The sequence below is a fragment of the Heteronotia binoei genome, chromosome 8 (assembly GCF_032191835.1).
Source record: "Heteronotia binoei isolate CCM8104 ecotype False Entrance Well chromosome 8, APGP_CSIRO_Hbin_v1, whole genome shotgun sequence".
NCBI lineage: Eukaryota > Metazoa > Chordata > Lepidosauria > Squamata > Gekkonidae > Heteronotia > Heteronotia binoei.
In genome coordinates, this window is record NC_083230.1 from 95,736,730 (window position 1) to 95,749,924 (window position 13,195).

The following is a 13,195-nucleotide window of genomic DNA, read 5'->3' on the forward strand; positions in this document are numbered from 1 at the left end:
AACCCTTGCATGTGTCTCACTCATTGGATTGGGCTTAGGCCCAGGATCAGTTCTATACACTCCTGAACCTGTCATTATGGTTATTTCGGCAGACACAGGTTCAGGAGTGTATAGAACAGATCCTGTGCAAGCTACGAACACCAAACCCTGGATGCTCCTCTACATGCCCTTCAAGTTGCTGTTTTGAAGTTTCGTGAACATTTGGATTGAGTGGAGACTGTCTGGAAATGTATCTGCTCAGGGGTGGCCAAACTGCAGCTCGGGAGCCACAACTGGCTCTTTCACACATATTTTGTGACTCTCAAAGCCCCAGGCACCTCATCAGCTGGCTTGGAGAAGGCATTTCTCTCTTTAAATCACTTTTCCAAGCTAAGCCAACCAGCAGCTTGAAGGGTGCATTTAAAGCTAATGTTGCTTTCTTTTCTTTTCCCCCTTCCTCCTCTCCCTCCCCATCTATCTTCCTTCCTTCCTCCCTCCCTCCTTGCCTGCCTGCCTACCTTGCCTGCCTACCTACCTACCTACATCTGGCATTCATGTTTTATGGCTCTCAAACATTCTATGTGGCTCTTATATTATGCAAGTTTGGGCACCCCTGTGTCTGTTCATGAACTGGCACAAACCTTCATGAACACCTTGAAAGCTCATGGAAACTTAATTTAGTTGACCTGCCATAAACTTGACTAGGCAAAGCACAAACCAGCTGAAATTTCTCATGAACTTTAGCTCATAGCCCCTGTTCCACCATTACCCTGTTACACTAAATAACATCTGGCAATATCAATACCCATCTTGGATTTTTATGGACTGTAAACTGTATGAAATTACTTTTATTGTATATCTGTTTTTAATTTTATGTTGTTTTAACTGTTGTTAGCTGCCCTGAGCCCGTTTTGAGAGGGTGGGATATAAATATGATTAAATAAATAAATACAGGAGACAAATCCCATGACTCACCTGGGCTCCCAAGGGGACCTTGGAATTTGATTCCTCCCTCCCACTCTGCCACGTCTCGCAGATGAGGAAAAAACCCATATTTCACGAAATACCTCCCTTTCTTTTTTTTGAGGATATGAGTGGAGTCTCTCAGCTGGATGGACACAACACGGCCACCTATTGTGCTGTAATCACAGGCAGCGGAGAGCTCAGACTTGGCTTGGGAGACATGGAGGTTCACCAGCAGATAACAGAACAATACGTAAGGCCCTCCTGTCATTTTTCCTATGCAAACTCCTGATGTTGTTTCTGTTCAGGGCTGTTCTGAATTGGGAAATACCTGGATATTTTGGAGGTAGAGCCTAGACAGAGTGGCACTAGGAGGGAAGGACTTCGATGAGGTATAATGCCATAGTCCACTTTCCAGAGCAGGCATTTCCTCCAGGTGAGCTGATCTCTGTTGCCTGAAGATCAGTTTTAATCCCAGGAGATCTCCAATCACCTGCTGGAGGCCTTGAGCCAAATAGAGCAGGTTGCCTTTTGAAGAGTCTATATGGAGGTCTCTGATCCCCTTGCTTTAAGAAAATGTGTATAGCATTTGGACTGCTTGATTAATCCCTTGCCTGATGAAATCCTTGCAAAACAAGTATTATGGGATTATAAATATTGTATGAATATCATATGAATGGATTTTCCTGTACATCAGAAACCATCTAGAAGGAGAACAAGGATTTTACTTCATATTGATGAAGGCTATAGCACGAGTCCCTTGGACTCCAAGAATATCAGATCAGTCAGTCCTACGGGAAATCATCCCTGACTGTTCCCTGGAAGGTAAGATGCTGAAGCTCAAATACTTTGGCCACCAAATGAGAAGGGAGCACTCATTGGAGAAGATCCTGATGCTGGGAAAGGCAGAAGGCAAAAGAAGAAGGGGATGGCAAAAGATGAGATGGCCGGACCGCGTTACTGATGTAACTAACACGAATTTAAGCAGACTTTGGAGGATGGTGGAAGACAGGAGGGCCTGGCATGACTTTGTCCATGAGGTCGCAAAGAGTCAGACTCGACTGTGCGACTGAACAACAAATAGCATGACATCCGCTATTCTGAGGATTGTTATAAGTGGACTCAGCTTTGGGAATTTGGTTTTGTGCAAAATTTGTTACTAATATCTCCGTGTGAATATATGTTAACCTTAGTAATATTGTCACAGTTGTATTTTTTTCATATATAGTCATTGTGTGACAACTCTTAACATCGTATTGTATCACCTGGAGGTGGCAACCCTACTTCTGTTGTCCCTTCTCTTCCTAAGGCCTGGGGTATCTTCCCAGGAGGATGAGTCGAAAGGGGAACAAAGGAAGATCTGGAACTAGGCAGTTTGGAAGAGATTCCAGTGGAAACAGCAGAGATATCCATTGGTTAGGGCTAGTTCATAAATCCCATTGTTAGGCACATCCCACTTCTCCCAACAGTGAAAGTGCCAGGAGCTAGCTCTTCCTTGGGCTGGTCTCCTTTGTAGGAAAGAGCACTGGAGTCTTATGGTGTTTTTAATAGCATTTGCTTTATTTCCAAATATACAAGTGGAGAACAAGTTGAGGCCAAGAGGCACTCCTGCAGGGCAACAGATCTGCTGTCCCATGTGGGAGGGGCTGTGGCTGAGTGATGAAGTATCTGATTGTCATTCAGAAGGTCTCAGGTTCAATTTCCAGCAGCTCCAGCTAAAAGGATCTGGTAGCAGGTGATATGAAAGACACTACCTAAAACCACGGATGGCTTGATGCCCCATGGTGCCCAAGGCAGACCCCCAAGCGCCCCCGTACCTCCCCCTGTGGCTCCGTGCCTCCCCCCTCCCCGCCACGCCTCCTCCTCCTTCCCTTCGGACCCTTCCCCACCCCATGTCAATTTCAATGCTGGAACCAACTCTAGCGCCGTGTTCCAGCTATCTAAAGCCCCACCCCCGGCCAGTCACTCAATCGCAGGTAAAACCGCGCTGCGGGGCCAGGACACACTTTCAGTCTGTCAGGATCAGTGTCCTAAAAGGGCAACCAAACTGCCACTGACTCCTCTCCCATCCAGGAAGTGGGGAGGGGAGGAGTCAGCAGAAGCAGGATCGCCTTTTCAGGACGCTGGTTCTGACAGACTGTAAGCGTGTCCCAGCCCCATGGTGTGGTTTTACCTGCAATTGAGTGATTGGCTGGGGAGAGGGGGGGGGACTTTAAATAGCCAGAACATGGCGCTGGAGCCGGTTCTGGCATTGAAATTGAGATGGGGTGGGGAAGGGTCCGAAGGGAGGGAGGAGGAGGTGCAGCGGGGAGGGGAGGAGGCGTGGGGGGAGGCAGAGGGAATGGAGGGACAGGCGGCGGCAGTGGTTGGGGGAGGCAGGCAAACTAGGTGCTTGCCTGGGGCACTGGGAGGGAGGGTGGGGAGCCCAATTTGGCGCACCCATCCTCCTGGCACCCTAGGCAACCACCTAGCTTGCCTAGTGAGCAAGCCGACCCTGCCTAAGACCCTGGAGAGCCTCTGAGTAGACAATACTGATTTGATGGAACAAGGATGTGATTTAGCTCAAGGTAGCATCGTATTTAAAATATGAGGTAGTGGGTGATGTCCTAGTCTCACTGCATTGGTCAGGCTGCACCTGGAGTACTGTGTGCAGTTCTCACTTCAAGAAGGATGTGGATGGAATGGAGCGGGCGCAGAGGAGAGCCATGAGGATGATCAGGGGCCTGGAGACCAAGCCTGTGAGGGAAGGCTGAGGAATGTTCAGTCTGGAGAAGAGGAGGTTGAGGGGGGACATGATTGCTCTCTTTAAGTATTCGAAGGGCTGTCACGTAGAGGAGTGCAGCAAAGGAACAGACTTGCAATAATGGGTTTTGAATATTAGGTCACGCCTTCTGATATAACCAATCCTCCAAGAGCTTATAGGGTTCTTAGTACTGGGCCTACTGTAAGCTCCAGGAGGATTGGCTACATCAGGGGGGTGTGGCCTAATATGCAAAGGAGTTCCTTTGCACTATTCATGCAAAGATAGACTGAGCCAGAGGTGAGCTGAATTCCAATTCATTGCCATGCTTCCCTACTGGAGGGTCACCTGATCAATAATTTCATGAGTCCTTTACCCTCATAAGTCCTTTATCCAAAAAGCAATTTCAGGATTTTCTAACCAGGCCAGATAAACTGTCATTCTAGGAATGACAGCTTTCTTTGAGCCATCGCAGAGTTCACGGCCACCTACGTAGAGCTTGTTTTTGCAATTTGGAGACTGACAAGCTGGGGAGTGCTAAAAGCCATTTCTTCAGTTTCCACCACCTCCTTCCACAGCTCTTGTGTTTCTAGAATGCGCTGCACTGTAGAAACACAGGTAAACACTGTCTGGCTGGTGGCTGGGGGGGAATATTTTGGGAAGCTAATGGAAGAGGTGATTAGGAACTATTCAGGTGCAACCCCGCCCTTTCCCCTATTAAGATGACTGCTGACAAAAATCAAGAACCAACACTTAACAGCCAATAATGTTTATTTAGGGAGATGCAGACAGTTCAGTTATTCATTTACCATCAGGACCCTTAAAAAAAAAAGCTGAAGATTCATTCCTGGAGAGGAAAAAAGTGGTAATTTCTAACAAAATGTGGGTGGGAAAAGGGAGGAGAGGCAGCAGGAAGGGAAAAAGAGGGCAAAACTATTAAGTGATGTATTATTCCCCAGGATCCCTGCAAATTGAACAGCCTCAGAATTTCCATCGGCCTGTACTTGTTGATAGACGCTCTGCTATGATGTTGCCTTCAGGGATTTCTTGATGAAATACAAGATGCAAAAAGAAGGAAGCTCATAGAACATAGGCCAGCGGTCCAGGCAAAATGGCAGCTAGGCCATCAAGGAGCATTTTGGGTGAGCCCTTTGAGAGCTGCTAGCAGGCAAAGTAGTTGTTGGGGCAGTTTGTATAGTGGTTGAAGTGCTGGACTAGGATCTAGGAAACCCAGGTTCAAATCCCCACTGTGCCATGGAAGCTTGCTGGGTGACCTTGGGCCAGTCACACTGTCCTCCTATCAGGCACACAGACGCAGTTTCCAGGCATCAGTGTTTGTAGAGCAATTCCAGGGCCAGGCTTCAAAATCCAGTCCCAAGGTTCAGGCACAAAGTGGACAACACTCACAGCCGCAACTCCAGGTAGAGGCCAGGGTCAGAGACATAGAGGACAATTTAGAGCAGGGGAAGCAAGGTCAGGAACACTCAGATAGATGAGGACAGCAATAAGGGTCCTGCTTTCATTGCAAAACTAGCTTGGAGGAAAAGAAAAGGGAATGACAGTATTTAAACATCCAGTGTTATTAATCGATATCAAATCAACCAGGACAGCCAGAACATTCAGGCTGAATGGCACACGTCCAACTCTGGATTTCTCTGCTTTTGTTTTAGGAAGAGAGGGATCTATATTCTCAAATAGGCTACTAATTGCCCATGGTCTTCTGCCTTCCCTTCAGGTGTCTGGATTCAGGGAGAACCTGTGTCGGGCACCGCTGGTATGCATAGATGGGAACGTACCAGTTTCCACCATTCAATATGTCTGTCAGTTTGCCCGAGATCATCACTTAGCAGGTAAGAAGCAACACTCAGTCTCAAAGCACAGTCTGATTGTAAGTGCTAGGTCTTTTTTCCAACCACCCAGTGAAAATCAAAAGTAGCCATAATTATCTTGCATCTAGAAGCTTCATCTACACATTAAAAAGTTCTTGTGTTTGTTGGGGAACCACACGAGAACTTTGTATCACATGCATGATGGGGGGTGGGGGTTGTGCCTTCCAGTCAAACCCTGCTCATCACTGGGAGAAGCAGCTTTAGCCCCTCCCCCTTTCTCCCTGCGAATGCAGTTTTCACCCTTTCAGACTGCCCCATGGTGCTTCTATTGAGTCCATAACATGGTTTTTACAACAGATCCAATAGGGGTTTCATGGGGTGGTTTGTGGATGCAAAAAAAGTGTGTATGGAGAACAGGGCCAACATCAACATGCCACAGGATGGGACAGCTGCTGAGGCCCAGGTCTTCTGGAGGGGCCCACTGCTGCCTCTCTCTACCCCCTTGCCAGGGCCGGCGCATGGGAGTAGGCAAACTAGGCAACTGCCTAGGGCGGCAACTGCCAGCAGGGGCGAGGGGTGGGCGCCCCCTCCCAGCTTGCGCCGTCCCCGAGCCTCGGACTGGCTTCTCATCCTCAGCGCCCTCCGAATTTGAGCTCGCCCCCGACCCCTTAAAACCAAGAAAGAACGGCGCTTACACTCCACAGTGCCCGCCAAATGCTGCGGAGTGAAAGCACCAGCCAGGAGTTTAAGGGATCAGGGGAGCTCCCCCGACCCCTTAAAACCAAGAAAGAACGGTGCTTACACTCCGCAGTGCCCGCCAAATGCTGCAGAGTGAAAGCACCGGCCAGGAGTTTAAGGGATCAGGGGAGCTCTCCCGACCCCTTAAAGCCAAGAAAGAACAGCGCTTACACTCCACAGCGCATGAACTCAGTGAGCGCTGCGCAGGGGACGCGCCAAATGCCCTGTGTGATGATGTCACCTCTGGGTGACGTTATCACACTGCGTGCATGTAAAATTTACTCACAGGGGTGTGAGCGTTGGTGTTCTGCCTCAGGCAGCAGAACCCCATGTGCCAGGCCTGCCTCTTGCCTCTCTGGTGCTGATCTGCTTGCTTGACCTGCAGGGGCTGCCCAGTGCTTCTGGGGAAAAAGAGCCTGGTTCCCAGTTGCACTCATGGCCCAGTACAGTTGGGGAAGGGTGAATGAGCATTAAGAGGGCTAGCAAATGCATAATGGGTGGGCAAAGGATACCTGGGTGTGCAGTGAGGGAGGAGAGTACAAGCAGGTGGGCAGGGAGGGATGAGTGAGGTGCACAATGGTGGGGAAGAGAGGGTGCTGAGGGCCTTCAAAACCTGGAACGAGAGCTGATGGGGAGGCTAAAGCCTGGCTGTGACTGCAAACAAGAATGAGCTGGTGTATTGTTTCCTAAATGAAGCTTGAAATGTTTTGCTGCCTGTATCCAATCCAAAAGGGATTCGCCACAATTCCCACCTCTATAAGTAATGTTTATTCTTCATTTAGTTGACATTTTCTCATAAATTGAACTTAAATTGTATCCAGTATCCTCACACTAGGCTGCAAATCAAAGACAGACACATGGCCCTAATTGATGCTATATTGATTCTTTACTATTCCCAGTTGCCTTTTATAAGATGTTAAGTGCTTAGTTCTCCTGGCCCTTTCTTACACGCCCAGGGAAATGCTGATCACCACTTTGGAGTCAGGAAGCAATTTTCTCCAGGCCAGTTTGGCAGGGATCCTGGAGCTTCCCCCCCCCCCCCATCTTCTGGGCAGGAAGCAGGGGTCACTGGGGGTGTGGGGGGAGAGGTAGTTCTGAATTTCCTGCATTGCGCAGGGGGTTGGACTAGATGACCCTGGAGATCCCTTCCAAACCCAGCTCTTCGCGAAAAGTACGGTAATAGGATACAGAGAGTGAGTATAAATGGGCAGTCTTTGCAGTGGAGGACAGTAAGCAGTGGGATGCCACAGGGCTCAGTACTGGGTCCCATGCTCTTTAACTTGTTCATTAATGATTTGGAGTTGGGAGTAAGCAGTGAAGTGGCTAAGTTTGCCGATGACACTAAATTGTTCAGGGTGGCGAGAACCAGAGAGGATTGTGAGGCACTCCAAAGGGATCTGTTGAGGCTGAGTGAGTGGGTGTCAACGTGGCAGATGAGGTTCAATGTGGTCAAGTGCAAAGTAATGCACATTGGGGCCAAGAATCCCAGCTACAAATACAAGCTGATGAGTTGTGAACTGGCAGAGACTGACCAAAACACTGGGGTCATGGTAGATAACTCACTGAAAATGTCAAGACAGTGTGCGATTGCAATAAAAAAGGCCAACGCCATGCTGGGAATTATTAGGAAAGGAATTGAAAACAAATCAGCCAGTATCATAATGCCCCTGTATAAATCAATGGTGCGGTCTCATTTGGAATACTGTGTACAATTCTGGTCACCGCACCTCAAAAAGGATATTATAGCATTGGAAAAAGTGCAGAAAATGGCAACTAGAATGATTAAAGGTTTGGAACACTTTCCCTATGAATAAATAATAAATAAATAAATAAATTTTATTTTTATATCCCGCCCTCCCCCACCAAAAGGCGGGCACAGGGCGGCTCACAGACATGACTACGTCATGATTCAATTAAAAGCAGATAAACATTATGAATACAATACAATTACATATATAGATTAAAATACATAAAAATAGGTGCTATAATTTCTGGTGTCACAATTACATATTATCAGCTTCAGTTACAACATAAGATGGCTAGAGTTAGAATGATTTTATCAAGTTAGTCTGGTCCTAATTCAAATGCGAGTTGGAAAAGAGAGGTCTTGCAAGCCCTGCGGAACTGGTTCAGGTCCCGCAGGGCTCGCACCCCCTCTGGGAGTTGATTCCACCAGCGCGGGGCCACTAATGAGAAGGCTTGCTCCCGAGTTATCTTCATTCTAGCCTCTCTTGGCCCAGGGATTTGTAGGAGGTTTTGGGAGCTAGATCTTAACGCTCTCCTGGGGATATATGGGGAGAGGCGGTCCCTGAGGTAGGCAGGTCCTCGGCCATATAGGGCTTTAAAGGTAATAACCAGCACCTTATACCGAACGCGGTAGACGACCGGTAGCCAATGCAGATCCCGCAGCACCGGCCGCACATGTTCCCACCTAGGTAGTCCCATCAACAGCCTGGCCGCTGCGTTCTGCACTACCTGAAGTCTTCGCGTTCGGCACAAGGGCAGCCCCATGTAGAGGGCATTGCAGTAGTCTAGTCTTGAGGTGACCGTTGCGTGGATCACAGTTGCTAGGTCGTCGCGTTCCAGGAAGGGAGCCAACTGCCTCGCCCTCTTGAGATAGAAGAAGGCGGATCTTGCGGTGGTAGCTATCTGGGCCTCCATTGATAGCGAGGATTCCAGTAGCACCCCCAGGCTCTTGACCCTGCGCACTGGTGTCAGTGGCGCACCGTCAAAAGCTGGCAGAGTAATCTCCCCCCCCGGTCCGTCCCGACCCACGCAAAGGACCTCAGTCTTCGTTGGATTCAACTTCAGCCCGCTCAGCCTGAGCCAGTCAGCCACGGCCTGTAACGCCCGGTCCAAATTTGTAGGGACATCACCAGTCCGGCCTTCCATCAATAGATAGAGCTGGGTATCATCAGCGTACTGATGACAACCAAGCCCATACCTCCGGGCAAGCTGGGCAAGGGGGCGCATAAAGATGTTAAACAATGTCGGGGAGAGAACTGCCCCCTGAGGCACCCCACAATGAAGCGGGTGTCTCTGAGACAGCTTCCCCCCAATTGCCACCCTTTGTCCCCGATTTTCAAGGAAGGAGGAGAGCCATTGTAAGGCTAGCCCCCGAATTCCTGCGTCGGCGAGGCGGCGGGTCAGCAGCCGGTGGTCGACCATGTTGAACGCCGCCGACAGGTCGAGCAGCAGCAATACCGCCGAGCCGCCCCGATCCAGTTGCCGCCGGAGGTCATCCATGAGGGCGACCAAGACTGTTTCCGTCCCATGGCCCGGGCGAAAGCCGGACTGGCATGGGTCCAAGGTGGAAGCGTCTTCCAGAAAATCCTGTAACTGCAACGCCACAGCCCTCTCTATAATTTTGCCCAAAAAGGGCAAATTTGAGACCGGCCGATAATGTGCCAATACGGCCGGGTCTGATGTAGCTTTTTTCAAGAGAGGGCGGACCACTGCCTCTTTCAGAGATGTTGGGAAAACACCCTCCGAAAGAGATCGATTTATAATGTCCCGTATAGGACATTTCAATTCCTCCTGGCAGGCCTTAATTAACCAGGAGGGACATGGGTCCAGATCACAAGTTGTGGATCGTGCAGTGCCAAGAATTCTGTCAACTTCCTCCAAGCTGAGCGGGTCGAAGCAGTCCAAGGTTACATCCGAAGACACGCATTGGGCCTCAAGTTCACTTACTGCGTCTAAATTGGCGGGGCAGTCGTGGCGGAGCGATTGGACCTTATCTGCAAAAAACTTCGCAAAAGCCTCGCAGCCTATCTCCAATTCCTTAGCTTTTGGGTTGCCCTGTGGCAGTGAAGTAAGGTTCCGAATTATTCTAAACAATTGAGCTGGGCGCGAATTTGCAGATGCAATCTTGGTCGCAAAGTATGTTTTCTTTGTGGCCTTGATTGCCATCTCATAGGTCTTCATAAACTTCCTATAAGATGTTCCAGTCGCTTCGTCGCGGGTACGCCGCCATTGCCTCTCTAGCCGTCTAAGGCCTTGCTTCAGCCGGCGCAGTTCCGGGGTATACCACGGAGCCGGCTTAGTCCGAGGCCGCAGAGGACGCCGAGGTGCAATCTCCTCGATGGCTCTGGAGAGCCGATTATTCCAGGACTCAACCAGGCCATCGAGAGAGGTGCCAGAGGGCCAGGGATCCCGCAGAGCCATTTGGAACCGTTCCGGGTCCATCTGGCTCCGCGGGCGAGCCATAATAGGCTCCTCGCCTAAACAGGTTTGGGGAGGCAAGTCTACACGGGCCTTGAGGGCAAAGTGAAGAAAGGTTAAAACGCTTGGGGCTCTTTAGCTTGGAGAAACGTCGACTGCAGGGTGACATGATAGAGGTTTACAAGATTATGCATGGGATGGAGAGGGTAGAGAGAGAAGTACTTTTCTCCCTTTCTCATAATACAAGAACTCGTGGGCATTCAATGAAATTGCTGAGCAGTCAGGTTAAAAAGGATAAAAGGAAGTACTTCTTCACCCAAAGGGTGATTAACATGTGGAATTCACTGCCACAGGAGGTGGTGGTGGCTACAAGCATAGCCAGCTTCAAAAGGGGATTGGATAAAAATACGGAGCAGAGGCCCATCAGTAGCTATTAGCCACAGTATGTATGTATGTGTGTTTGTGTGTGTGTATGTGTGTATATATATATATATGACCACTGTGCGACACAGAGTGTTGGACTGGATGGGCCGTTGGCCTGATTCAACATGGCTTCTCTTATGTTCTTAATGTTTTCTCATATGTTGAACCTACTGGGAAAATCTATGGTGCAGTCTCATTTGGAACATTGTGGTTTTGGCTGCTGTGTGACACAAAATGTTGGACTGGATGGGCAATTGGGCTGATCCAACATGGCTTCTCCTATGTTCTTACACTGTACTTAATATCTGCATACCAGGCTGCAAATCAAAGGCATACACATAGTCCTAATTGAGGCTACGTTGACCCCCAAACAAGGCCACTCAGTGGGCAGCTGTTATACTACTTGAATTCATTCAACATACTGATTCAGTCAATTGGTCTGCCTAGCATAGGTGTAAACTATGCGGGGGCTCCGGAGCCAGATTGTTTTTGTTGTTTGCATGTATCCTCACTGTGATTCCCCTGTTGTTCTTACAATCCCCAGTTGGAGGCAGAGGATCCCTCAGTTTGGAGGCCTTCCCCCTGCTTCAAGGGCATCAGAAAACAGAGGGGGGAAGGGAAATGTCTGCTGGACACTCCATTATTCCCTATGGAGATTGATTCCCATAGGGTATAATGGTGAATTGAACTGTGGGTATCTGGAGCTCTGGAAGGGCTGGTTTTTGAGGTAGAGGCACCAAATTTTCAGCATAGCAACCGGTGCCTCTCTTTAAAACACCATCCAAGTTTCAAAAACATTGGACGAGGGGCTCCAGTTCTGTGAGCACATGATATGTATATTTGCAGGTCTTAAAGTGACTATTCTGAAAGTGAATTTCGAAAACAGGACACAGCAAGAGACCTCTGAGATACCACTATAACCAACTCCCACCTTTTCCTGGGTTTGGCCCAGTCCATGGGCATTGGTGCTCCTAGGGGGGTGCTCTCTAAATTTATGGGGAGGGAGCTTCTCCATAAATTCATAGGTAGTGATAATGTAGGCCCCTCCCTGTGATGTCACTGGCTCCTCCCTATGATGTCACTGGATCAAATGCCTCTGGCTGGGCCCCAGCCCCGCCCCACCCCTCCTGGGAAATTGAAAAGTCTATGCCCCTGCTGCCTAGCCCATTATTGGAAACTTTCACTGGTTATGGCAGACCAAGGCCTTGGGCAGAGGTCTCTTTCAGTCCTAATTCAGGAGACCATTTAATGGGAGATCCTATAAACTGAGCCATGGGTCCTTCTGCATCCAGAGCATGTGCTCTAAACTAGGTCCTTTTTCCAAACATGGAGGGAGACTTCTTCCATGCACTCAAGTTGACAGCTTTTTCACATGCTTTCCAAACACTGTCATTGCACATTTTAATGTGTTTTATAGAAAAGCAAAACATGCAAAAGACTAGCCCAACACTGAGCCATAATCTGGGGCCTGTTTTGTTCAAGAGCATGTATGTTGTGACAAAATCTCAAGTTAACTCAGTAACAAGCTGAGCGGTGTTTACTCTGAGTGTTAGGGCCTTCAGCTATTTCAGTTGTGCTTCTGGCTAATTATCTATTGAAGTTTGATAATGGTTGATAATCATTGAATCACATTGATCATTTCAAGAGTGGCAGCCTATTAAATACTGGGTTCGATGCATCAGAGTGAAACAGGAATCATGCTTTATTGATTACTACATATTAAGACAAAATGGTGGGGCCGCGACCCTGCTTATATACATACCCAAGAACCACCCCACAGATCCTCTTACCAAATCATGGCAGTCAGACTTCATGCCAGAACCACTCATTGGCTTTCTATTTAAGTCCAACCTCGTAATGTATCCCAGAGTCCTTAGTGTTCCCATGGTAGCCCGGATGCATGTGAAAGTTACCCGCAAAACATAACACAGCCCTAAACTTTGTTTTTGACAATTATTTGTGTTGTTATCTTGGCCATCTTTAATGGAAAAGGCAAAGCTGCAAATCAGGTGGACAAGTAAATGAAACATATCAAATGTGTTGTGGTGATTAACCTAATGTATTGCTGTTTTGAAGTGTATTATGAGCCAACAGATGTGGACAAGGCTTCCAAGCCATTCTTTTCAGACAGCTGGAGAGCCCTGTCGTGTGTCTCTCCCAATCTGCGGGAGCTGAGGGCCATCAGCCAGACCCTGGGACATCCTGTGCCAACAGGTGAAGCGCTTTGATAAGGGAAACATATTTCCCACTATTAACATGTGATGATGTCTTATACGGAATTACACCTTGGCTCATCTAACCCAGTAGTGTTTATTTTGAATGCAGCTCTCCAGGATCTCTCTAAGCTTTAGTTGGAGAT

At 48.5% G+C, this 13,195-nt stretch overlaps 2 protein-coding genes across 2 annotated transcripts in view; one reads left to right on the forward strand and one right to left on the reverse strand.

Annotated features, from left to right (window-relative positions):
• Positions 1-13,195, reverse strand: part of DENND2A (DENN domain containing 2A) — a 367,380-nt gene that overhangs the window by 293,082 nt on the left and 61,103 nt on the right. The window lies entirely within an intron of this gene.
• The window catches only part of LOC132576488 (uncharacterized), a 42,039-nt gene that overhangs the window by 24,846 nt on the left and 3,998 nt on the right, over positions 1-13,195 (forward strand). The window contains exons 13-15 of the mRNA XM_060245664.1: positions 1,067-1,195; positions 5,418-5,532; positions 12,913-13,050. Coding sequence (XP_060101647.1) covers positions 1,067-1,195; positions 5,418-5,532; positions 12,913-13,050 — 382 coding nt within the window. The remainder of the gene's footprint in view (positions 1-1,066; positions 1,196-5,417; positions 5,533-12,912; positions 13,051-13,195) is intronic.